This window comes from Ammospiza nelsoni, chromosome Z, assembly GCF_027579445.1.
Source record: "Ammospiza nelsoni isolate bAmmNel1 chromosome Z, bAmmNel1.pri, whole genome shotgun sequence".
In the NCBI taxonomy this organism is placed as follows: Eukaryota; Metazoa; Chordata; class Aves; order Passeriformes; family Passerellidae; genus Ammospiza; species Ammospiza nelsoni.
This window is the reverse complement of record NC_080669.1, coordinates 12,605,582-12,633,363: the sequence shown is the minus strand read 5'-3', so window position 1 is coordinate 12,633,363 and position 27,782 is coordinate 12,605,582. Positions and strand designations below refer to the sequence as shown.

Below are 27,782 nucleotides of genomic sequence, written 5' to 3'. Positions count from 1 at the left end.
GAGTGTGAAACACAGGGTTTAGGATTTCTGTACAGGGGGGTCTAGAGAAGTAAGATGGAGGAATTGGGGCGTGTCCTCTTCTTCTTCTTCTTGGCCTCCATCTTCTGTGGTGATGCTGGCATTTAGGGATTGGTTATTACTAAAAGTGCACTGGTCAATGAGGGTAAAAGGTATTGGGGAAAATAGGTAAATATTGTATACGTAGTTTTGAGTATAAAGATAAGTGACCGCCCCGGGGGCTCTCAGCGTGCTCATGGCTGACTTGCTGTGCAGACCTCTGTCGGGCCGAGAGAAAATCTTTTAGATAAAAAACTAATAAACACTGAAGACCGAGAAAAAACCTGAAGCCTCTTCTCGTCCTTTGGAGCCCGGGCTGCCCACGGCCCTCCCGAGCCTTTCCAGGCCATAAAAAACAGCTGAGACAGAGACAGAAGGTAAACACTGGAGAACAGCTGTTTGGAAGGATTTTGTGGGGATTTTTGGAATGCTCTGTTTACCTTTTCTATACATCTCCGCAGGCTGTGGATGTTTCGAACCCACCATCCCACACCCATAGCTCTGAGCTCAGACCAGGTTGGATCGCCCTTCTGCACTGCAGGGAGCATACTCAGGAGCTCCTCCTCTGCTACGGAATGGAATGCCCAGGCAAAGTGACTCGTAGATAAACCTGTACAATGAACAGTCAAGAAGAAAAGAAAAAAAAGGAAAAAGAAAATTCAGAAGATATTCATTAATAAAATAATCCAGAACCTGAAGATAAAGGGATGGGAACGGGGGAAGGAAAGTAGGTCAAACTGCTTGTTTTGAATTTTTAAGTGCACTGCTGACGAGGCAACAGAAATTTAAGGGTATTTGTTAGGACTGCATTTCAAATATTGCAGAAAAATGATACAACTGGAAACAATTTTTCATCTGCAAACTCCTTAGGTAAGTTTGTGAAGAACAGAGTTTCTCTATGAAGTTCAAACAAATGGATACTAAGGGGCACTAAGATTAGCCATGACACAAAGTGCAGTGTACTGATTACATTTTTCGAAATTTTGAAAGACAGGTTCACTATTTTGACTTGGATTAGAAAATGCACAAGTTTCAGATAATCAGAGCAAAAACACCTTTGATGATAGAGATACAAAAGAAAACTTGAAATAAAAAAATCTTATGAGGAAGGAAGCAATTGCTAAACAACAACAGAGCTGGCTAAGGATAATTGCAACTCTAGTGAGGGCCAGGTGCTTTTCTGTAGAAAGCCACTTCCACATTTGCCCTGGAGGCCCTTCCCACTCTCACCCATTTCTGAGCTCACCAGAAACAGAAGTATCTCAACTAAAATTAGTCCAACAGAAAGTTAACTCTGCAATACTCTGCCCTGGCAGTTGTGGCAAATTCCAGCCTCTGATTCAGCTGAGGGGAGACAAGTCATGCAACTGAAAATGCTATCACAACTGTCATGATGGCTAAAGGAGTAATCATAGCCAGTCCTTTACATCTGATTATCACTTACCAAATCCATCTCGTTCTGTCATCTGCAATATCAGGATGGAACTAGTTAAATTTTACTAAAAAAACCTTCCCTATATGAAATAGTTTATTGTATAATTACACTAAGTATATATAATTATTTAAAGTGTGAGTAGTAATTTTTTTTTCCAAATATGTACCAAACCCATACATAAATAGGTGCAATTGTCTACTACATTATTCCTGCAGAAGGTTATTGGAACAACATGGTAGTAGGATTTCATTTGGAAAATTTGGGGTATTTAATTTGGGAAAACAGAAATTCTCCCCTACCAACTAAAAACTTGTTTGAAAAAAATCAGTTCTGAGACCTTTACCTCAACCAAAACAAGACATTTTCTGCTCTAGCACTCATTCACATTAGACAACATTTCTTGAAAAACCCCAATGAATTAAATTACTGATTCTGCAGAGGCACATCAACAGCACACCATTCACAGGGGCAGCTACATCACTAAAACCCAACTCATCTAAGAAAAGACATTGGTTACCTTGGTGAAGCAGCTGGGCTCGATGCACAGGAGGAAGCGCAGTTGTTAGGAAGGTGTGACGCCGGACAGCCAATAAAAATTTTAAACCACACTCATCGAGAGTTTCTCCACCTGGAAATAAATATTTTTACACACATTTTACAGCAATTAATCCAAGTAAGTATTGTAGGTCTTAATAGAAGAAATATAAATTTGTGACTACTAATACTTGGAATTTGTAAATGATAGCTTAGTCCATAATTCTTCCCTTCAAGAGGAGAGAAAGAAGAAAATTTCAAATATAAAAACTTCTGAAGTTATTTGTTCTGTTTAATGCAAGGGACAGAAAAAGTTATATATTAAAAAAAAAACAAATCAAATTCTTCCTCATTTTTTCTACACGGTACAACAAATATTTGTCATTCCTGTCTCTTCAAAAGTGAATTTAAAATAATTATAGTATGTGGACTGATAGATTCACAGTGGCATTACCAAGTGGCAAAAGAAAATTTTACTTTTATCCAAGCAATAGGTCTTGAAACAATTACACCATGAAATGAAGGTGCATCATCATCTTACAAGCCACAAAAATATTCCACAATAGGAAAAAAAACCCCCTGGAACGGATGTGAAGCACAGTAGTACATTTAACTTGGAAGAGACAGCTTACCCTGACTTCTGTCCCTGCTTTCTCCAATGTCAGTACTGGTAGTAGCAATTGTATCTGCCAAGGCCATCAGTGACATTTGCTCCATCCTAGTCAGACCTGGCAGGCTTGAATGAAGCAAGTGACGAGAAAGAACTTGAGCATGTTCTGGTCCAAAGTAAGTTGGGCTGTATTGAGAAAGATCAATGACTTTTGAACTGTCTTCATCTGCCTCAAATGTGACAAGGTCATCTGTACTTATAACATTATTTTGGAAGAGATTTTCGTAACCGTCATTGGGCATATCCTTTTTATTTTGACTATGCTGATTATTGGACTTCTCTGAACAGGAAAAAGATGAATCATCATCCGCAGCAAGCAGAGCATACAGAGGCAATGGTGGAACAGAGTCTATTTCTATATAGTCTGTAGTCTCTGTTTTACTGAACATTTTGGGATCTCTTGCAGTGCTTCCACTGGCACTGATCGTCAGAGATCTGAGCCTCCTGTCATGGTTAGGCTCAGACTCATTTATAGCAACAACTTCTCCAGCAATGCACTTCACCAAGTGGGACAGAATGGCTTTTGCTCTGCGTACTTTACCGAGATCCATGAGTTCCAACAGTTGATATGGATGGTACTGAGGTAAAGTTGGAGATAATGTATGAGCTGCTTCAAATAGACCAGAATCTTCCATTTCCATAGACAGATCAGAGGCAGACCTTTTCCCACTAAGTTTCTGTGCAAGGCTGGTCATAGATCTGGTCAAAGTTCTCTTTGGTGGATGCAGACCTGAGGCGGCTGACTGGCTTTGTTTCATTAAGCTAGTTAGGCATGGCATACTTCCACTGCAGGAATCTGTACTAACTAATTCCTGCTTAGAAGGAGATTGCCACTGGGAATAAACATGCATTTCACAATCCATTCCAACTACCAGAATGCCATCACGCACCCAAGACAAGGATACAGGAAAAGGAGGTGACCCCTCCACAGATGAAACCAAGTCAACACAACGCAACAAAATAAACCCAGAAAGAGTCGCAGCCTTAGGACTGCCACTGTGGGAGACTGCAGCAATCTCGTTACCATTTTGTTCCTGCCCCTTCCCAGACACCTGACCAAACATATAAAGTTTTGATCCAATTCCCACTGTCAGAATATGTGAACCATCTTCCCTAGACATCCAATCCAAGTGTACCAAGTGCTTAGTGTTGGGTATAATACTTCCACCATGAGACAGAGAAGTATCTTGCTGGTTATCTGCCACTAAATCGCTATCAACACTAACACCAGAGTCCAACATGGTGCCTAGCTCATCTAATTTAAGTGTCTGTTCTAAAATCCAAGAAGAACCCCCTGTAGACTCACATTCAAAAATACTAACGTGCATCACAAAATCTTGAGAAAGACAGCTATTTCTAGATGCTGCCTGCTTGTATGCCACTGCTAATCTGTTTGTGTGTGCACAGCTGACATCAGTTGGCCTCCCTGGAACATTAATAGCACTACTACTAGGAAGTCCCTCCTCAATCAATAATGGCCATTCTTCCCATACATATTTAACATCACTGTCTGTGCCATTTTGTGGCATGGAAGAAGCTTCAGTGACAACCCTGCATCTCCAGAATCGAACTTTTCCATCAGAGCAGGAAGTAGCCAGCAGATAAGGTGCACGACAAACAGGATATATGGAAGAAGAACTGAGATGTCCTAAAATGGAAAAAAATACACTCTTACTGGAGGAAATACTAAAAACCAAATTGGCAACATTTTTATTCAGCCACTATTTCAGGGCTCCAAATTAAAAAAAGTATTCCTGCTTCCTCACAAAGAGGTCATTTACAGGGCCTCACGAAGACGATATGTCAAATATACCATGAAACCGTTTTACCCTTTGATTGCATTTTGTGTCCCAGAGAGGAGTCAAATATTATTATTTAAACACGAATACTAACATATATTCTGCCAAAAAATATTTCTTCATTGAAAAATCTAAAACTGTATTTTAAAAAGATTGCTGATGAAAACCTTAACATTTAAGTACAGATCCTACAAAAATTTCATGAATGACCGCAAAACAAAATTTGTGTTTCTACTATTCTCTTAAGTAAGAGCTTTATTTTAATGTTAGTTGCAGGATTGAAATATTAAGTGACAGGAAGTACATTTTAGCAAACCTTTTGGATTCACCTACACATGTTGGTTCTAACAACAAATCCAAAAGTCACTATTATTTTGTTGCTCTTTCAAGACCAAAGTCAGAAAGGCAGAGAATCCTTATTTTAGTATTTTAAAAAAAGATGACAAACCTGCTGATGGCTTTACACTTATTATTTCAACTCCTTCTGGCATAGTCAACTCTTGACTGTACACCATTTTGGAAGACAGAGTAAGCCAGCTGGTACTCTGAAGGTTTGCTCTACAGGCCCGATACTTTTGAGTGAAAGGTGACTGGATCTTCTCTGGATCTGGTGAAGAATACAATTCTTCTGTTTGTATTGTTTCTTCAGATAGATTCGAACCTATCTTTTCATCTAAAGAAAGGTACACATTGTTAACTTTAAAAGATCAATTATTTCTTTTAATGTAAGAAGTTATTTTATTCACTTTAGTAGTTCCAGAAGGGACAGACAAAATCTGACTTAAAATTTTACATTCGTTGTCATTAAATGTATTCTTATATTCATATTTAAAGAGAAACACTAGGACATCTCACATTAAATACTTCAGAGACCCTAGAACTGCTGAGAGATTATAAAACAATCAAAGCATGACCAAAAAGACCAAAAGCTGCAAAGAAATATGTATGTGGCTATCCACTGAAAATAAGGTTTCAGTAAGAATACCTGCAGCTAGGGAAAATTAAATTATGGCCCTCATGTCTTTAGCTTACAAACTGATGAAAGTTATTTTTGAGAAATGTTTTAATAACAGATTTATTTTATTCCTTAAAACATAGGCTCTCAGATCATGTGATATGAATGCTTCCCTTTTTTGATAAAACTCAAGACCTGGAGTATAAAATTGCTGGAAATGAAACACAAAAATTCCAACAGATTTGCTGCAGAGCCTTCTCAGTAATTTTCTCATCACATAACTACATCAGAAAATTTAGATCTTTATTATTCTTACTAACTTATAAATTAATTACAATAACACTTTTTCTCTTATTTGAAAGCAAGAGTAAGAAATGCTGATTTAGTTTAAATGACAGAAACATGGATTATAATGAACTTCTCTGGTAAGTGGTATCAGATTCATGTTTATTAAAATCTTTAAATGTTAAGAGAAAACTACAAAAGTGTATCTTACCTTTCTATAAAACCTAAGAGTTTTAGAGATAGTTTGGTCGTTTGAAAGAGGACCAGCAGACTTCAGAACGTCAAAATTATTTAGAATTGTAATGGCATCACTGATGCTCAGACTACATTCCTATTTAAAATGTATGCATAAACTCAATAACTGAAAACTAGAACTTCCAAAAAGCAAAACATCTTAACTAACTTAACTTAATTAGAGCCAATTAAGCATGTCTGTCCTTAGAATGCACAAAAAATACCAAACTCTAGGCTCAGGCTGAACTGAGCAGTTTCAGCAATCAGAAAAGTAGGTAATCAAGAAAGAATGGTTGTGATAAAATCTTGTAATCAAATGCAGAATCTTTTCAAAAATATGAAACATTTTAGATTACACTGAACAACAGATATTCACCAGACAGTGGTTTTTTTAAAAGAAAACTACAAGAAAGAGGGCTTACCTATTGAGACAGGAATTGCTTTCAAATGTAAATGCCACATATGTAGTAATGAACGGGTTTGTGTATATTCTATCACTATTAAGTAGAATTTTTCAGAGAATCCATTCTGCTGGTTTCCTGGTGAAATTGAGAACAGGAAGATCTTAGGGGTTATTCATCTGAAAGCAAAACTAAATTTTCTTGGCTAGCAAATAATCAGATTAAGCTAACATGAATACTGAAATGCAATGATCTGACTGCATCTAACTCTTACATTAGCTTTCTCAGTTTTTTACCACAACCAACAAACACTACAATCACAGGTAGAGATTCTTACTCATGTAAGAACTGCCAGTGTTTTCTTTCAGAGATGACAACACATTTGGCTGACTTTGCTATGTTTAAAGTTAAATCCCAGAATGTATTATCAAGTATAGTATAGTCTAGAAGAGAGAAAGAGATATGCTTCTTCCTAAGAATTTACTTGCCATAGTTTTACACAAAAAGAAGATATGAGTTGTACTATCAACAGGCACCCAATTCTGGAGAGTTTACCCAGGTATTCTCTTTCTTTCATATAAAAGTCAACCCATTAGGACCAAAAAGGAAGAGTTAATTTAGGGAGTCTTTTTCCTCTATGATTCCTCTGACCCTCTAGGTGTGAGTATACATAAAACATTACCAAGAATAGCCTGTATTTGCCCTGTGCTTTTAACATTGCAATGGTTATGGTACCATAGAAAAACATAAATGAATTGTTGTTTTTAAAAACAATATGAGGTAACTATCTCAGTATTAAAGAGGAAATATGAAAGCACTAGAAAATAATTTCAAATTAGAATGCATGCAAATGATACAGTTTTAATTTAACAGTTTTTCAAAGGGTCTATTTAGCCCAGTTCCTTACACGGATGGCATGCAGCAATCTGTTACCAACTTTCAGAACACATACAGATGTATACAGTTGACTAAGATCAAGTAACTCCCTATTTGTTCTAAAATTATTTCTGTGTGTCATACTCAAGATGTAAACATATGATTGCGCTGCAGAGTAACACTTTTTATGTTTTCTATTTTGTTTCTTATTTTCAGCATCTCAATTGCATTTTTCTAACTCCACTAAGGGCTGGGATTATCTTCACTACCCCAAAACTCTTCCTCAGTTAAAAACATCCAGTTCCAGAACCAAATAATCACTATGTATATTCAGTTCATTTACTATTTCCCTAGGTTCCTTTGACACTTTCCCACCACTCTGCTTCCTTTCATTCTAGGACTCTCATCTAGTACTGCAGATGTCTTGGTATCGCAAACTTTACTCCAACCCCTTTTTCCTCGCACATTATTTCATTGGGACAGAACAATGCAATGCCTACATATCCAAATTACTGAGGCACTCCACCAAGGAAAGCCAATCACTTTTTCCAGAGCAGTCCAGATCTGTCCAAGGATCTAGAAATCCACACACTATTCACAGTATTGCAGTGAGGAGGAATTGTTTGGCTTGCCATTTGTTGTGCCAAGCAAGGAGGAGCAATATTTAGCTGATGTAAAAGAACAGCATCCACCATGACAGGATACAGTACGTCTTGTCTGTGTTCATACCCTACAAGCACTTCACATTTAAAACCCTTCCCCCTTTCATGTTAAGGGACTGCCTAACACAGGACATTATGGCATCTTGTGATTTAAACTACCTGATCTATAATTTGGTTGCAAACAACTCAAAGGAAGTGAAACATCCTTGAGTTTCACTAGTTACGTTCTTCTGAAGACTTCAAATTAAGGTATTTGACATTAAAATGATAAAAGCCAAGCCATTAAACAAGTTTTTTCTTCTTTAGAATGAAAAATAAAACACTGTCTTCAATGTTCTATGACAAAAAAAATTCTTTACCTAAGTCTGATAAACTGTTCTTCTTTGAAGGCATTTCCTTCTCCTGGTTATTTAAAATAAAGTCTTCTTGAAAAACATGGAATAACTGTGTTTTCCGGCCATGCTAAAGAAGTAAAAATACACAAGAAGTGAACATCCTGGTGTATACTTTTCAATAGTGCTCCCTAACACAGGAGCTTTTAACTTGGTAAGTTAAATACATCAACAGAGGACTCCTCATGAAAATGCACTTTCATTACTCACATTCTTTCCACTTCAGCTACTGTTGAAAACAAGTACAAGAATATGTCAAAAATAGTCCAAGTACCCCAAATTTACCTAATGGAGAGCTACAGGTATTGCTTTTATTATTAATGCTTTTTAAAAAGCTAATTATGACACAAGATGAGTACAGCAGAAGATCTTACAAGCTCTGTGATGGCATCCAGTTCAATGATACATCCCGGGCGAGCTGTAGATTGCTGACTTATGATGTTAAAAACTTCTCCAACATATTTCTGTTTGAAAAGAATCAGGGGGGTGGTCTTGTTAACTTTTTATGCATTTCTGTGGCACAACCTGCTGGATAGGTGCAACATCACTGTGCAAATGCTAACTAAAGCATAAAATATACACTAGTTGCGATTCAGTAAGAACAGAGGTAACATTCCCTGTTTTATGAAGAGCACATTTGGTTTTGACAGCTGAAAGATGACAAGAATATCTGGAAAGCCTCACATACAGCAATTTAATGTCCTTTCCCCAAGAGCTGAATTGTTGTCTCAGCTTTTCCTCAGGATAGCAATGCACCCACACAGTTATGATTCCTTGTGGTGTAAGCACTTCACAGATATTTCCCAATCAAACCTTATGCAGAATTTGAGATTAAATGAAATACAGTATAGCTAAAAAGCTTTACCTTATCTGTTTTTACAAGCAAAATAATCTGTGAAATCCTCAGCAACCAGTTTAGTCAGTCACCAAGTCTGAGCCTAGTACAACTGAATGAAGTCATAACATGCAAAAACTTGAGATGGCTTTTCACTTACAGAAATTTCTGGGTTGGAGAGCTCACACAAAAGTTTCTTAGCATCTATTACAGCTTGATATAATCTTAAATGCTGTCCATCACTAGCGACGAAGCAGGCACTTGGAGAATTACAGTATGCACCTGAAAAGCAGGAAGAAAGTGCTCAAATATTCAAACATCATATGGCTTCCTTTTTTGTTTTTTGACAACAGGCATTTTCGAAGTCATGACAAAAAATTATACAGCATAAAAAGAAGTCCTCTTCTATTCACAAGCAAGGATTACAAAATTTAAAGCTGTGCTTAGCAACCAAATCAAAGTATATGAAAAGAAAACAAGAATCCCATTTGAAAACTAGAGCTAAATCTCCCTCATTTAAATCTTCAGCATGCTATGAAGTATGCACTAGAACCCAAGAACTTTACTGCATAACCTTCTAAAATATCAAATACATAAAAGAGTAGAACATAGAAACCTTTTACAGAGGAATAAAGAATTCCCAAGTATCAGCAGTTTGAAAATTTGTGAAATTTGTGAAATAAAACGTTAATGCTTAACATTTTTCCAGTATATTCAAGTATACCTGCATTATCTATTCAAGTGAATTATTTGGTTATATTCATTTCATTCTAGAATAAGTCACAAATCAGAAAATGAAACTCACCAAGGCAATAGCTGGGTATAAGCGTGGGCAGCCATGCAACGTTAGAAAAAGCTGAAACATGAAGAGAATTGATCCGAGCAAGTTCAGAAACTCCACCAGAAAAGGACAAAGGCCCAACAGGATCTACTCTCCATAGAATAAGTTCACTGTAAACAGCATTGGGATCCTGGGATGTCACATTTGCATTGCCTCTACTCTGAGGTCTTACTGGTGACTCCTGAGACTGAGAAGACTCATTTGTCTGTATTGCTTTCTCAACATCTGGTGAAATTAGAGCATTGTGATGTGAGGTTGTAAGCAGCAGTGGTAACACTGAGTGGCAAGCCAAGTCGTTAAGATGAAAACGGTGACCACAATATCGGGATTTGTGTGAAATACTGAGTACAGTTGAAAAAGCAGATTCTTCAGCAAAACTCACTAGCCACTGGTTCAGTGACCCATCTGCATGTTTGGAAATCATCATAACATTAGGTGTGAAGATACTTAGTTTTAAGCTGTTGGTAGATTTACTGTGTCCAGAAGAGATAAGCATAGATGAAGATCGTGTAAGGCCAGGAGGCTTTTGTTTGCCTTGTTGAATAGCTAAGTCAACATTTTTGGTACAAGCATACATCACTATACTTCTGCAAAGAGAGTTTGCATCACCTGTGGGAAATGCAACAGGAATTCTTGAGACAAATGACACCTGCAATTTTAAGAAAAAAAGATTAAGTATTAGGGTTCCCATCAAACTTCTCACTGAACACCAATGTAAAACTCAGGAGGAATAAAGTACCTGCACCTGGCGAAACATGCCAGGCTGGTATTCATCCAGCCAGTCCACATGCCACACCAGCAGGGAGCCATCCATAGGATGTATACTGAAGAGCATGTCAGCATTTTTACTCCATTCAGAAAGCAGAACTTCAATTTCATGATCAAAAATAGCAGAGGATAAAGGAGCAAGGCTTGAATACGGAGCAGCTTTCTCATCACCCAGTTCCTTCTTCTCTTGGTTTCCTTTCTGTTCATCTGAATTTTCATCAGCTTCTACAACACACACATACACACACATACACACATACATATATATATATATATATATATATATTTTCAAAACCAGAAGTATAACAAGCAGTGTTATTCAGGCATTGGAGCTAATTTCAGGCCTTTTATAAGCTACCCATATAAGAACTAATTTAAAAGGATGAAGATTACAATCATAAATCCTCTAACAGAACTCAGTGTCTAACAAACCAAAACAGGTTGTATTGCACCTTAATTTGAAATATTTTTCGTTTCCTCTACTTTATACAAATTTTTGCATGCATAGACAGAACAAAGGATAATAATCTCCAGGATGTATATATTTAAATTAATTGAGTGTACTATGTTATAGAACAAAGCTATTTAAATTAGCTGTACATTAATATCTAAAAAAAAGTTAATTCTAAAGTTGCTCTTGCTTCCTTAATATTGAAGTAACATTTTCATACACAGGCCTCCAGTCAGGCCTAATTAAATAACACAGTTTTCAGCATCTATAACTCAAAATTTCTAGAACAACTACGAAAAGAGAAATCAGAACTTCCAGATACATTTTTTTTAAAGTCACTTAGATACTTTCAGTGCAAAAGAAGAAAATGCATTGAAATGCCACTGTAATTTCTCTGTATCCTTGCATGTCAAGTTGCCAATCTCTCACTTCCCCCTGGGGGAACATTACAAATTACTTTAAAAACTGAAAACCATTTCTCTACATGACATATGTCTGCATGACTTTTACCTTCTTCTGATCTGCCATCCATTTGATTAGAATCCTCAGTATTAGTCTCAGGGGAATGATGTTCAAAACTCCTTTTAAGTTGTTGCAAAAACACTTCCATAGATAAGGTAAAATGAAGTTCTTTGTTGTTTAGCCAGTGTACAATAAAAGGTCCACTTTTTTCTTCATTCTCACCAAGACTTAGAGATGTGATAGAAGGCAGTAGAGGAATATCTATCAAAAAAAGATATTGATTGACATTCTTGAGAACTAAGTAAGTTAGGTCAAAAAATAATTTTAGAGAACTGGTTTTCAAACAGAAATCCCACAATGAAAAAAATAAATCCAAGTGTGCTGCCACTTGTCATTCCCTGCACCAACACCATCTGCTTTGAGACTTGTTCCACACAGAGGTTCTTTAGTATGCTTACATTAGGATAACAGTAGGGTCCTGCAATGTTGATGTAATACTGCGCATGCAGCTTAATTTACTTTTTTTTTTGCTACTACAGCTCAGTATGAACCAAATCATTTAAGCATAGTTTTCCAATATTCAGTTCACAAAGGATGCTGCAGTAGATATAGACTGTAACCAAAGACCATAGGGTTTACACTAGCAAAAATTAGTACAGAGATCACACAATGAATGCCCTCTGGAACACCATCACAAAACCCCAGGAGTTCTGGTTCTGATACATTCTGTTAATTCATGTGGCTGTTTGATGGCATTTGATCCCATGTTGCTGTGAAAAATAAAGCAGAAATCACAAAGTGTGGGACAGAAGCAAGGATCAGACTGCTGCAGAGTCACATAATCTAAATTAATCAAGGCTAAAAAGCAGACAGGTGATTTACTGCAATCTCCTCAAATGTGTGATACAGCAACATGTTAAAATCTCAAACTGCATGTAATTCCCACCTAGAAGTCTCCATGTATAGTCTCTTCTCCTTCTGCTCCCTATTTATGCACCATTACTTAAATTCCACATCCTGGGAGACAAAATACTTTTCACCCAAAATCTGTTGTTCTAATCAAAATCAGCAATAGATTTGAATTACTAATCATCTAATCCAGCCAAGGAAAACTGTAACTGACAGCACAAAGATAAAATAAAGGAGCACCAAGACAACCAGCAGTATTGTTGTGGGTTGGGGACACAGCAGGGGAACAGAGCAGAAGTAGCACAGGTCACTTAAGAAGTCTATCTACCTACACAGCCCAAAGTCAGTCTCAAAAGTATCATTATACATCTGGAAAGTAAGAGAATCTGAAGGAAAAAAAATTTATTGATGCCCTTTGAAAGATGAAGCTACAGTGAGCATGAATAAAGTGAATTAGAAAGATTAATTTTCAGATTAATTATAAATCTGTGTGCTTTTTTAGTATTTATCAAAGTCACTAAATAAATCACTTTTTTTCCCAATTTCCATCTAAAACTACCAGCTTCTAAATGATATTCAGCTCTGGACATTTTTCTTAGTGAATTTCTATTTGCTTAATAAATCACAGTATCTCTTCCCAGAAAACTTTTAAGTCTTTGAATTCCGTAACTTTTTCTGTAATTGCCTAGAGACAAGTTTGTCCTAGCAACCACTGCTTATTCCTTTCACAGAATTCCACCCAGGCTGGACAACAGATGAAATAAAATTATAGTATAAAAGTAGGTTGCAAGGATTTTTGTTGCACACATGCTATAAGTATATATGAAAGCATTATTCTTCAAAATGTGAAGTGAATGAGAGATAAAGCTGTTCTGGCTTTAGTTTTTATCAGATATTTTTAAATGCTGTAGGATTGGCAAATTTTAAAGTAAGACATCACAAACCAATTTGCTTTAAATCAAATTAAAGGAAATACAATTAGACTTTTGGACTAAATTCAATTTCAAAAGGGCAAACAAAAGGTCTCCATAAAGAATGTGGTTAGACTAAGGTACTTAAAGACTTGACTGTGAGGGAGAACACTTATTTCTTCAAATGAAGATTTAAAATGTGAAAGTTACCTCAGAGGTTCCACAATAAAGAACAACCTTCTATCCTTTAATCTACTGAGTTAAAAGACAAGTGATCCAAAAGACATTATTGAACAGATACTAATTAATATAGGTAACGTAAAAAGAATGCAAGATTAGAAAAGCCAAAGACAAGTTTTAAGTACGTAATTTTTCTAATTTTTTTCAAAATTGTTTTTATTGTCATTCTGTAACTTTGTTGCTTGGCATATTTATGCTGCAAAGTCTATCACAAGCAAAGGTAAAGTTTGCAGAGTTGTGCTGGTTTTGCCTGGAGTAGAGCTAACTTTCTTCATGGTGTCTCTCACACTGGGCGGTGTTTTGGATTTGTGCTGAGCACAGAGTTGATGACACAGAGATGTGCTCGCTCTTGCTGGGCAGGGCTTGCACAGAACCAAGGACTCTTCTGGTTTTTGTACTTCCACACTGGCAAGGAACTTGGGGCTGCATGGGGCATTGGGAGAACACTCAGCCAGGATACGTGACTGAAACTGATCAAAGGGACACTCCAGACCACATGACATGATGGTCAGTGCTTAAAGTGGGAGGAGGAAGGAAGAAGGTGGAAAGCTTGAAGGGATGGTGTTTGTTATTCCAAGTGACTGTTAGGTGTGATAGGGCTCTGCTCTCCTGGAGATGGCTCAAGATCTCCTTGCCCACAGGAAGCAGTGAAGTCATTCCTTGTGTCTCTTTGGTCATATGTGCAGCTTTTGTTTCGCCTATTAAAGAAAACAAGGTTGAGATAAGACCTATTAACTTGGTTTTATCTCAGTCCAGGAGGTTTCTACTCTTCTGATTCTCTCCCCAGTCCTGCAGGGAGTGAGCAAGCGACTGCCTGGGGCTTGGTTAATGGCTAACCATGGTTAATCATAACATTAGCTATTCTGTATTAAAAAAAAATGCTTTAAAAGCAAGTAAAAAAAAGGTCAAAGATTATGTGCTACCTACATGAAAAGATTAGCTAGCTCACTGAGCAATCTGAAGAGGAAAAAATATAAGAGGAAATAAACAAATCCCCAAGATGCTTTCAAGAAAGTTTCCTGTGTGACACTGGGTAATAACAAGCAATGTCTGGAGACTTTTCCCATGGAAATATGATAGCATTGATGGTACTGCACAAAGCTGTAAGAAGTCTCCTTCTGGTAGGCTGGATGTGATTCTAGTCCTGTCTGTTAAAATATGAACCAATGAGCTGCCACTCAAAATGCTGAACTATAATAAAGGAGAAAGTGTTTAGAGCTTTCCTTAGCAAAGCAGTGTTAATGGAAATCACTCGTTCTTTCCAATCATACCAGACTGTACAGCTAGAAACATGAACTCATCATAAATGCTCTTAGCTGAAAACTGGCCTTTCAAACAAGTTAAGTAGGAACAGAAAAACAATACTATAAAAGAGAGTTTAACTAGTTTAAGAAAAGAATTACATAGTATGTTTGTTCATTAAGTCCAAACAGAGAAAACCACACCACAATCTTCATGAAGGTCATTCCATATTGCATCTCTAGTCAGTTTTTCAATGAACAGACACACACTTCATGAAAATGAAATCTTCAGTCACCTCCAGGAGAGCAGGGCCCTATCACACCTAAAGGTCACTTGGGATAACAAACAGCGTACACAGAGATAATGAAGACAGAAGTATCAGCAGCTATAGGGGAGTTTCCTCAACCCCTATCAACAGGTTGTTATGGTGCAAGGCAATATCAAAGTTTATGGAATATAAGGGTGAAGGCATGTTTTGTTTGGTTCAGAGACAGAAGGACATGAATGTGTGGTTATTTCAACACTTAAGAAGCATACCCTTTTTTTTCTTTTCCAGTATGTTCCCAGTATCATACACAATTCACAGTAAATTTTAACTCAAGTTACAAATACTTAGCTTTCTCCATTTTAGACACTATCAATCTCACTTAAAAGATGAACAACATAAAAAACAGGATTATTGCACTGGAAATTTATTCAAATAATTTCATTACTGTATAAAGTTCTTTCATGCAAAAATGAAACCGACATACTAGCAATTTTGCATGATCATTTAAATACTGAACAAATAGATCTACTAAGTTTCCAGAGAGAACACATACCCAACAGCAACTGGAGCTCACTTCATAGCAAAGACTACATTTATTACCTGTGGCTGGATTGATACTGGCAGCAATATGGTAGTGGCAAAGGGCATTTGCATGAGGAGGAATGTTCCTGTGAGCTTCATGAGGATCTTGCTGATGCAGAGCACATCCAGTATGTGCTACAACAGCACCTGACCTCCTCCTTCCTCGTCGGAAGTGCCTCAGGTTTAACTGCATGAAGAATAAAGCATAATTTAAAATCCTTTCAAAAGAAAAAAACATACTTAATCTGTAAATGGTTTTCTAGGCACTAATGAATTATATTTTTCAGCTTAAAAGCTAACTTAAAGAATCAGTTGAGTTTCTTGCAATCTTGTGTTGAGTCTGCAGTAGAGAGAAACCAGTGCCTTTGGATTTATTTATGAAGGCCCATAAAATACCTTTATGTAGTAACTACTTCATACTTCAGTGTGCAGACAATATCCATACATTTTTGTACTTTCACAGAAAATACTCTTGTGTTTCATAAACACACACCATGCTTATTCAAGATTCTGAACACAGCAACAATACTGAGTAGTCTCATTTAATGAAAAACAGAATCTGTACTTTGGATCTAATTAGATCAGCACTTCAACACCCCACAAAAGGCCACAAGTTTCAAGATCCTCCTTGTTTATACAAATACTTGTTTCCAAGAGAAAGAATAATATTTAGTTTTTAAGACTGCTTACACATTTCAAGCCTTTTGTGCTGTAAACACCTGTGTAAGCACCCAAAGGTACACAGAGGTACACAATTTGTATTAAAGATGGGGTTACACTCTTGGCATTCCTTTTCACTTGCTGCGCTTTCTATCCTTTGTTATGGTTTGGGCCTGGCAAAGCCAGAGCCCCCATGAGTATACCTTCTACCTAATATCTGCTGTGAGATGTGAGCAGGAATAAGCAAAGCAGGCTCCTGCTTAAACATAAAGAAAAGTTTATTAACTAAACTACACACAATTACTAAACTACACACACAAAAAAAAAGAAAACACAAGGAGAATGAAAACTACACAGAAAGACTTCCCCCTCCTCCTCCAGATCCCAGTACAATTCATCTCCCAAAATTATCCACACACGGTCTGGCACCACCCTTTAGAAAATCAAATCTTCAGCTTATGAAGAGTAGACGGAGTCCTTCCTTGTAGCACGGACTTCTTGTCACAATTAGCACCGCCCGGAGTCCTGCTATCTTGTGACATCTCCTTTCCATGCCAAGGTGCTCTCAGCACCAGGCATGGGATGGGGCAGAGGCCTGCTTTCAGGGTGGGCCTTTTTAAGGATGCCTCGTCTCGTTCCAAGCAGAGCACACTCTCATCTCTGGGACCTTTGTCCCCCCCATTTCTTCTATACCCCCTGGGGCCGAGGGGTCTCAACACCAAACTCTCCTGGCTCCGAGCCTCCGCTTCCCCCTGCAATGCAGCCTCTGTATCACCAGGAAACAGTCCATGGATCTACAACAAAAGAGTCCAGCAAAGTTGCCACTCCATCTTCCCCCATTCCTTCAACATCTCTCTTTCTCTCTGCCAGACCCCCTTACTGGCCTGTTTCTTCCTTCATCTTCCACCCTTATCCCTTTCCTAGGAAAGGGAATGTTCCGTGAAGTTCTCACTATCCACAAGAGTTAAAAGCTCTCCCAGGCCGCTGGGCTGCCCGCTGCCCCCCCCTTCTCCTCCCAGCCGTGCTGCCGGCACATGATATCAAGTTTCAAGGTAAAACTTCCAGCACAGGCTGCGTTCTCTCCGTCTCCAAAAAGGGGGGGGGATAAACAGGTCGCTCGATGCTCGCCCACCCTTCCACCGAATCCGGGCCTACCGCAGATGGGCCACGTGGCTTTCCCCTCCCCCAGCCCAGCAGCAACTGGGCCGGGGCAGGGAGGCCCAGCCCTTCACGCCGGAAATCCCAAGAGGGCTCTGAAGGACGAGAGCCCTGCTTTTAACTCCTGGGGTTTGTAGTCTCAAGAGGCGGATCCAATGCCCCACTGGTCAAACCAGGTGCCCATCTTAAAATCCGAACACCCATTGGTAACCACAGCAAAACAACATATCCCAGATGTCCCATTTCCGGTCAAACCACAACCATGCTCATGTGAAACAGTCTTCTCTCAATTATCACATAATTGCTGTACCTGATTTCTAATGTTGCCTCTTATTTTCCACACGAACACAGAAATTTCTCCAGCTTCCTTTTTCCTCCTCTCTTTGACTATTTCCTTTTCTCTGTTGTGTCTTTTAGCCTGCCATTTTCAGGTATGCTGCACTATTTTTCAGATATAGCATGCACTACGAGCATGCTAAATACACCATTCTATTAATATAAAAGCACAATGCCCATATATGCTCTACATACCTTTGAAGCAGACCATTAATGCTACACTTTCTTCCTTATTCACACTGGTTAGAAAACACTATCTGGTAAGAATCACTTGCCTTGCTGCTTATGAGCAGTCTGCTCTGAGGACTACTGCAGAAAGGCTATTTTTCTTCCCTCCATATTACTGTTTTTCCACTTGCAGAAGTCATAGAGACCATCCCACAACTTCGGAGTGACAAATGAGCCCCTACCAAACATCTTAAGGCAGCATCACCCCTGGGTTTCACATAACCTATATAAAATGTGTGCTCCATACTGCTCCTAGCCCTTTGAACTAAATACTGCAAAGCATTGTTTCTTCAGTCACCAGACAAAAATAGACAGTTGTGACTTTGGAACAGTGTGTCTTCAATGTGAGAAGCTCAGCAAAAGAGTTGTCAGCTTAGCCTGCCCAAGGAAGACTTCAAGGAAATTCACCCTTTTATAACATTTTATGCACATCTCTGATATAAAAGTATAAAATATTTCAACTTGTGATACATGTTTGAGATACAAATTACCAACTTGTCTAAAATCACAACTTCTTACATGTGTTTATTCTCACTGTTCAATTTCAATTCTTACCTCCAATGCACTCTGCACTTTTTCTTTACTTGAAGTATTTCTCTTGAAGTTATTTGTGAAGTTCACTGCTTCACTCCAATTGCTGTATCCTCCCCCGTACAACAAACTGTCATTGGGTAACAAAGTCTCTGCCCAGAGACGACAAACATTATCCTTACAGCAAGTCAGGAGTACATTGCAGACAGCACCACTAATGAAAGAAAATTTAAGGAGTGAAGAAGGTGCTAACTATTACACAGCATCAAAATAAACCAACATTTCCAAACAGTTTTCCACTACCAGCCTTTGGAATTGCACCAACTTACAGATACTGGCACAAGAAAAACTCATCAATACATTGTTATGAAAATAAATAAAATAAATAAAAAAAATAAAAGGCCTTCCGCTCTGATTAAGCATCTGACTATAAACCACCTCAAACGTCATCACATAATAGAGCAACAGCAAATTGTGGATTTTAATTTAAAGAAAACTTCATATCTAGAATAGCAAAATGTAAAATTTTTATCTTTTGAAGTCATTCACATAAAAAGCTAATAATATTCTGGATATCTGATTGTAATTCCAGATCTTACTGTTATCTACCAATTACAAAACAATATATATCCAAAAAACAGAAACTCAGATAATACCAGGGAAACAACAGACAATTTAAATCTATGAGTTTTTAATCTTAGTTACTATTTTTCCAAGTCTAACTTGTGTTAAATGTATAGCCAAAAAACCCCATTACCCTAAACCAGACAGTGGAAAAAACTACACAGATCATCAAGTTTCCAGGTCATATAAGGTCACTATTTCGCTCTACATAATGCTCTAAAGCTATGACTAGACTGTCCAGCAGCAAACTCCCTGAGGAACCATGGAACAGGTGGATTTTCAAAAGTGACACACAGAGTTAGTATATATTTAAGAAGAGTCTTAAAGACTGGTATAATGAACAACATAAACTTGCTCAACACAAAGGTATGCAAATGTTTGCTACTTGGAATAACATGGCAAAAAGATGGTTGCAGGCCACAAAACTGCTAACACTACTTCAGTTTAAGATTTAAAGTCCTGGTGAAAACTATGCATAGGTCATTTTGGAATCATCTTAACAAAACCCTAACACCTGAAACTAAAGGTATCAGCTCCAAATAAATACTTGAATCCAATTTCCAGATACTATTTCTGACAGAGATCCAGCTTTGTAGTAGGCAGAGAAACAAATCAAATGACACAAAAATATCTGAATGTTTGTAAAAGAGGACTTCAAGTCACAGAACTTTTGCTCTGATTCCATCAGGATAGAACAAGTCAGGATTAAATGCATGAATGGTCACTTAGTGCAATCAAAAAAAATGCAAAGAGACATGACTTTTCAAGAGCTGATTTTGTATTTAGTTCAATGCCTAAGTCAGTCTCTGAGACTTCTACGTTTTCAATTCTTTCCCAGGTAAGAGGATACTTGCCTTCCTCTCAAGAGCAAAAACAGTATAAAAGGTGTGCACACTCAATAACTGAAGTAAAACATTTGATTGTGTGGCGGTTGATTGTAGAGAGAGGCAGACTGTAGAGTTTGGGGTTTTTTTTGGCAATTTATGAACTAGTTATTAGAACTACTGACCGTGGCATGAATTTACTGGTCTTTCTCCATGAAAATGCATTTACTGATCGAGGATGAGCCAAATAAACAAATGAAAAATCAAGCTCTTTTGCTTGGTTTTCTGGACTGGCACCAGGTGGTGATACGGCTGACCGCCAGCTCCCTGCATTGTACCATACCTTCACAAGACAGTCATCCTGTGGGAAGACAAAAAAGGACAGTAAATTAGATTACCTTGCTTAAGAATATGGTGCACTTTAAGTACTTCTGGGTACATCTCCTGAGGTTTCATTTTTCTTTAAAGTAAAATGTTTTTCTTATCTGAGAGGAACAGCTCCATAAATGGAACTTCAACATGTGATCTTAAAGAAAACAAAGGAGCAGAGCTTTCACTTAACTCTTGCCATTACTAACTTGGATTTCATATAAGTCCTTCTGATTAACTGCCAATTTTTAATCACAAAACCACAACTTGCGCTAGCCTGAGATGGTATTCAAATGTTAATACAACTAATTCTACCTTGTCAGAAAACCACCCCAACTCCCTACATAAATTTAACTGGAAACAGGAAAAAAAGGTCATAGATGATATCTCAAAAAACAAGCTCAGTACTGGTCAGCCTGTTTTCAGACACACACACGAACTGATCGTGCCTTCAAGGACTAGATAAATTAATATGGACCCAGATTCACAACTTGCTGATCAACTGTTAAATGTGAATGGCACTAAAATATTGAAATAACCTGGGTATGCATAACACAACCCTACTAGGGGGGATGATAGGTTGGTGTTGCTGACCAGCATTGTCCCTCACAAAGTTAAGTAAAGGAATAAGACATAGAAAGAAAGGTGTGCTTTAAAGTTCTCCAGGCATGTAACTAACTTAAGCATTTATGGTAAAAAATATGTTATTAATTTTCCTACTTACTAATTTTCTTACTTATTCAGTAATTTGCTTTGAAGGAATTTATAAACTAAAATAACAGGAAATAAAATATTGGAGTCAAAAACTCTGCAATAATATAACCTTATATAAGCCATTTGCAGATTAATTCCTTTTTCCACCATTCCATCCAATTGTAACATTAGAAACCATTAAACCATTAACATTTGACTTGTAAAATAAACATTAACTCCTACCCTTCAAAAGAAGGTGGAATACACATATATATATTGTTGACAATAACAAAATACTACCTTTTTACATAAAACATGTACCCAAAGAATTTTATTTAGCTGCAAAGTGGCTGGAATGGCTCTCCTTTCTATGACAGTAAAGGGCATCACAGAACATATAGCAAGAAATACAACATTCAAATAAGCACAAAAAGAATGCAGCATGAGAATTTACTGCTTTGTTTTTATACAGATAATAATCTAGCATGAAGAAAGCCAGTATTTCACTTTGTGTGTTGAAAGCTTGTTAACTGGAGTATAGTTTCCCTAGAAAAGGAAATCTAGGCAATTTTTACAAATTTGTTACACCTTTATCTATCCTTAAAGATAGCAAATGTCTGAAAAGTTAGTCTTCTAATCAAGCATGATGACCTGAAATGGCAAGCTTTAAAGGAAAAAAGCCACATACAACTAATAAAGATGTGCATTACTCATCTGTTTCTGATGCACATAACTGAACCACAAAAATATGCATGACAACTACCTTGCAAAAGATTTATTTGCAGACTGAATCACCATCAACTCTTCGTTTTTTAAGCATGTATTAGGGGATACTATGACTCAAACAGCCAAATTCCACATTATTACTAAATCAAACACTGTTCTAACCACTTATTACGTGTACACACTAATTTTTCACTCATGCATCCAAGACAGAGTAAAGCAAATTGCAAAAATTAATCTTTTATTCTTCAGCCTGAAACAAGTTCTGTCAGGTTTCTATTGCTCAGGATTCTGAGACTCTTAAACCAGGTTTTCACAAATATCAGCAACTGATATTAACTTTACATACTAGAATGTTGTTTTGTATCTAGTAACTCTGCAGCCTTTAGGTTCTTCAGTAGGTAGCAGAAATTCAATGCAGAAAACAACTACTTCTCCCACTCATATTCCTTAACAAGTAATATTAATTCTTGTATGGGTTTGTCACATTTGTTCTCTGGATCCTCTACATGATCTTGATTTTTTTTTTTTTTTTCTGCTTTGACTTGTAAGGACATTATTCACCTACAAAACCTGAACAACGAGTTTTGGAGTACAAATAAAAGATTAGCTTGTTTCAGGAAAACAAAAGACTGGCAATTTGCTTTAATTTTTTTGCTTATTTTGCCAAGGGGTTCTGCTTTTGCTGACAAACTGCTCAGTGTTGAGCACACAGAACCAACTAGTGAGACTGGCCACAAAAAATGTCATGAACCATGTGCCAATACACCCATGGAGGGAAATGTGAACCTCTCCTACAGACACAAAAAGGCGTACAGATATGTTAACACAAAAACATATGAAAGAGCTATTTTTGACTTCTTAAAATATTTTTTGGTATTTTGATTATATTTCCTCACTAGCAGGACAGCTAGCAGTGATTTCATCCACAGATTTCCCCCATTCCTCAAAACTCGTCTTTTTCTTATAATTTGGTACAAATTAAAAATGAGTATTTTAGAATAGTAAGCACTGAATATTTGGTGCGTGACCTCCCCGCCTGGAACCACCCTTCTACCAAATTCATGTTTACCAAATTGTAAAGACACATAGACAGACTACAAAAAATTATGAAAAACATTTTTTTTCATTAAGTAATCTTTATTTTTTTCAAATATGTTTTTGTTGGTTTGCTTTAATGCTTATCTGAATTAGTACAAAGCTCTAAGGAAAAAAGAATGCTTACCTTTCCAGCAGTAGCAAAAAACTCCCCATCTGGCGAGAATTTCATTAAACAAACTTGAGAAGCAGTTCTATAGAATAAAGACAATTAAAAGGAAAAAAAAAACCCTTTAACAACTTTTATCGAATTCTAGACATTTTTTTCCTTGAATGCACAAAACTTTTTGAATTCTGAAATACAAGTATGTATACTGTTGTGTGAAAGTTAAGTTTTAACAAAGTCCAAAAGACTAAGATGTAAACTCATGTACAACACATGGCTGTAGTGATCCAGAAAACCAAAATCTTGCAGCTGAATATCCAATATTCAAAAATATTGTAGCAGAAAAGCAGGTGCCAACAGATTAACCTGCTCTACTTCCACTTCACACAATTATAAGGATCTCAAAATGGTCTCTGTTGTACCATATTATCTTCCATCTTCTCCTGAATGACATACTAATTTTTCATATTTCCTAGAATTACAACTCAAGAAAATAAACAGTGTAAAAGGAATAATGTAGTTTAAAAGTGTCTGAAAGTAGCTTTTATATGAATGGTCACACTGCTATAACGTGCTACACCAAAATATTCTAAACCTAATTATGTGGTTAACTTTTGGAGCATTTTACTTTAATTGGCTGCACTAATAAATGAGCTTCTTTTACAGGGTTTGAAGCACTCAGTTATTGACAAAGTAATAAAGCTTATTAAAAGCAACAAGAGCATACAAAAATTTAATTGCACACCACAGATACAGTGTACATTTTTGTCTTGAATTTAATAAACATGTAACATGTTGTTGAGGCCCAACTTTCACAGGTGATTAAGTGAAATTACAGTCAATAAAGCAGGGTGCATTTATGTGCAGTAACAAGAGCAAGGTAATTACAAAAGCCCTGTATCAAAGAAGTCATCCAGGTTTAAGCAAAATTCTCCTGCTGGGGCAAATATGAAAACATTTGGGAATGTTTCCTTCAGGGATTAAAACAGGATAGTTGCAGGGGCAAAATAACGTTCTTGCAGACTTCTCTACAAGAAAAACCTATTCTAAATGTAATTGCACTACAAATGCCAGAAGACATACAGGCATAAAAGGTAAACAAAAAAAGCAAGTTCTGCTGACCCTTTCCAGGACCTACTCATTCAAAGAAAGCAACACTTAGCTGTCTCCAACAAAGAGAGTTTAAAAGAGGAGAACGTGGAGAGCTGAGAAGCTTTTTTATGTCTTTATACACGACAGAAATGCAAAACCTGTTACACAAGGGACAGAAGAAAAGTACTCTCTGTATGATCTTGACTACTGTTACCAGAACCCCAGATCCTAAAGCCATACTCAATGGCATTCTGTCTACAGGCTAACTTCTCTTCTTAGGCTGAGAGATGAACGCCCAAAGATGTCTCAAAAAATAGAGTAAGTCTTCAACTCCTTGTAATTAGAAAGTTCATCACATGCCAAGAAAAGTCTTTGAGTTGTCATTTGGATGATCTTGGGTTTTTAAACACATTCACTGATAGAAGTTCAAGTAAAGAGAAAAAGGAACAATGAAGGATCATAAAATGGATGTTTTTCTGATACATCCAGAAAACTACCTATAGAACTACCTACTAGAATTCTAAGTGCTTCACAAAGAGTAACCTCAGGTGGGTCTGCTCAGTCAGCCATTTCAGGAAACTTCTTTAGGAGATGGCCATATGGAAGATTGCTCCCACATGAACCATGTACCCACCCCACCACACTAGCAAAGTCTACTTATGGCAGAACGATTTAAATTGTCTTATAAACTTAAGTACTAAACTAAAAGACTTCAGAATGTACAATATACAAATGCAAATATCAGTATCAACATGAACACAAGAAGAGAATTCAGAGACAGAGAAAAGAGAATGTATCAACCCTGACTGTTCCAAATACCCAGAATAAATCTAAAAAAAGTATATGTGCAAAATCAGGGGGTGGACGTGTAAGAAGGAAACAACAATGGAGTACACTGAACAAAGAAGGAAGGTTTTTTTTAATCAGTCCTGACAGCAATTACACAGCTTTCACCTTATTCCTGCTACAAAGAAGAGTGCTTATTGGAGAGCTTCAATATTAGCCTACCCTCAGTATTTTACTAGTCTTGTTTGTAGCTGAAGAATTGCTCCAAAACCAACTGCAACTGATCTCATAAGAGGAAATAATGTCACATAGTCAAGGGAAATATGATAAAAACTTATCTCACATCAATAATATTTATCAAGTTACAGTATGCAATAGCATTTCACATAACTACACTAAGTATTTAATCTCAAAGTTATGAATCAGTAAAGAAAAGGAAATTACTTGTCTTTAAATGGATTCCTTACTTGCATTGCCAGATACATCTCCACTCTCCAAGTCCAACACCTGCTCTTTCAGTACTGTCATTGTCAGCAGGGTTCTCCAATGGAACATTCGACCAAAGTTGAAGACAATTGGAACCAGTCAGAAGGCGAGTACCTGGAACAAATATTTATTAAAATCTAACAACAAGCAAGTAGCAAACTATAGACTTTTACAGAGAGAGAGAGGAAAAAAATTTCTGCAAAGCTGAAACTGCAGAAAATAAACTGGCAGATACACCTTTTCTAGTGTTTTTTTTTTTGTAGATTTGAGCACCTAGAGTTCAAACTATGAATTAATCAAATTTTAGTTATTGTCTAAAAGAAATGCCTAGGTCTACTGCAGACATTAGTTCTTCTCAACAAATATTTACCATTTAAGCCACGTTTTCTTATTGGCTCAGATAAGAATAATCGAGCCAGACCATACAGATGCACTTAGTCACTTAGTATGTTAGTTCTCCTGTAATAAGTGACAAAAGGTATATTTCACTCCACTTTGATATTCTCTATCATGCTAGGACAGGGGAAAAACCTTTACCTTGTCCACAAGGAATGACAAAATTTAAAGTAAAAAAATTAGTTGCAGTGTTTCTTTTAATCTGTCCATACCTGTGGGATCCCATGTTAGATTATGCACTATGGCTTCCAGTGAGATTTGAGCATTCTTCTGCCACTGGTAATGTAACACCTGAAATTTTAAGTATTTACAAACATTAGCATGAAAACTCTTCATTCTCCTCTTTTTATAATATAAATAGTACATCTTCACTGCATTCTCTAGATTTTATGAAGATGTTTAACATAAGTTACTGTTTATCTAATAAAAATTGATTCATTCTGAAATTAAAATGAAATAGCTTTTCACTAACGTGGCCATACTTACGAGGTTTTTAACTTCTTATTTTAAAAGTTTAGCTTGAAAAAAATTAGTATATAAAATCATTACTGGAATTTGAGAATTGTTTTAGGAGGAAGTAAGATTTTATTTTTGCAAGAAAGAAAAGATACCAAGAATTACACAAGTTAAAGCCACCTGGTGTTTGATATCTGTGCCATTGTTGAATTAGGAGTTCAGAAAGGTCAAGGTAACAAGTGATATTTCCCCTTCACTCTTTTTTTTTAATTCTTTTAATATACAACAGGACAGTCAAGCGTTTTTCACTTTTGCATCACTGCTTCACTCTCTAGAACAAGTTGAGGACTAAGTTTACAAAATATTTATCTTGTCTGTTTCTGTAATAAACCAAAAAGGTTTGATGCTTTGATTTATAAAAGAAAACATTTCTGGAAATAATATTAGGAGCCAATTTCTTTCTTAATTCCAGATTATTCCAGCCAATTCTTTCTTAATTCTTTAAAGTAGTCATCCTCTACCCTAAAAATACCACACAGAAATAGATGTGAAGTTAAAATATGACAACTCAGTCTTTCAGAAGTTTGGCAAAAGACAGTAAGAAGCAGCTGCAGATAAGGACCTACACAGAGTATTTGCAGAGCTGGATTTTTTGGGGTTCTTTAGACCCTGAACATTGCAGTAAATGGACGACAATCTTACAAAAAAGTTGAACAATATGCTGGAAACCATTGTATAAAAGTAAACTGAAAGAATGAAGTAACAGAATATTTCTTCAGCTAAAAAACATTTGAAAGCAAATCGTGGGTGGTGAGTGCTTCCCCTGCTGCTTACAGTTACTACTCCAACTCTGATGCTTCAAATTAGGTGTATTCTTTACCAGTATAGAAAATCATTACTGGAAAATGGGGTGGATGGACCAAAACCAAGAGCAGTACGTCCAAAATTTTCACAGGAGCGTGAGAACGCACATCTTACAGTAATTTTATTCCACTGCTTTGCAGTGATGTAAATTATTAGGTAGGTGTTAATTTCCAGCTCATTAATTAATGTATAATATACCACAATATATATACCACAAGTTTACATGTACATTGAGGATCTTATGACTGAGTTGGTTAGTACAAAGAGGAGAATCCACTAGATGGTGATATAAACAATTTGTTAATACAAATGGTGACCAAGCCCCGGAAGAGGGAGACATAAGCCCCTGGAGCAATTGCTGTCAAAGCTCTTATATCAACAAACTGTCTTCAATTAGAATCTAATGCTTCAAATTATAGCCATTTGCCTCCTCATGTAAGAAACATCGTTAAGTAATTTGCCCTAAATCATATTATTATTCAGAAATTAAGATTCTCGATGCTAATCACTAAAACACTGTCACCAAAAGCCCCAAAAGAATAA

The 27,782-nt window shown here is 36.8% G+C and overlaps 1 protein-coding gene across 1 annotated transcript in view; it reads right to left on the bottom strand.

Moving 5' to 3' along the window:
• DMXL1 (Dmx like 1) overlaps positions 1–27,782 on the bottom strand; it is an 86,594-nt gene that overhangs the window by 45,238 nt on the left and 13,574 nt on the right. Inside the window, exons 4-20 of the mRNA XM_059493197.1 lie at positions 26,132–26,210; positions 25,505–25,637; positions 23,181–23,247; positions 20,356–20,531; positions 18,747–18,936; positions 15,828–15,996; positions 11,706–11,918; positions 10,716–10,969; positions 9,941–10,625; positions 9,296–9,417; positions 8,675–8,764; positions 8,268–8,370; positions 6,392–6,508; positions 4,944–5,168; positions 2,659–4,344; positions 2,010–2,120; positions 498–667 (exon numbers count right to left, since the gene is read on the bottom strand). Coding sequence (XP_059349180.1) covers positions 498–667; positions 2,010–2,120; positions 2,659–4,344; positions 4,944–5,168; positions 6,392–6,508; positions 8,268–8,370; positions 8,675–8,764; positions 9,296–9,417; positions 9,941–10,625; positions 10,716–10,969; positions 11,706–11,918; positions 15,828–15,996; positions 18,747–18,936; positions 20,356–20,531; positions 23,181–23,247; positions 25,505–25,637; positions 26,132–26,210 — 4,590 coding nt within the window. The remainder of the gene's footprint in view (positions 1–497; positions 668–2,009; positions 2,121–2,658; positions 4,345–4,943; positions 5,169–6,391; positions 6,509–8,267; positions 8,371–8,674; positions 8,765–9,295; positions 9,418–9,940; positions 10,626–10,715; positions 10,970–11,705; positions 11,919–15,827; positions 15,997–18,746; positions 18,937–20,355; positions 20,532–23,180; positions 23,248–25,504; positions 25,638–26,131; positions 26,211–27,782) is intronic.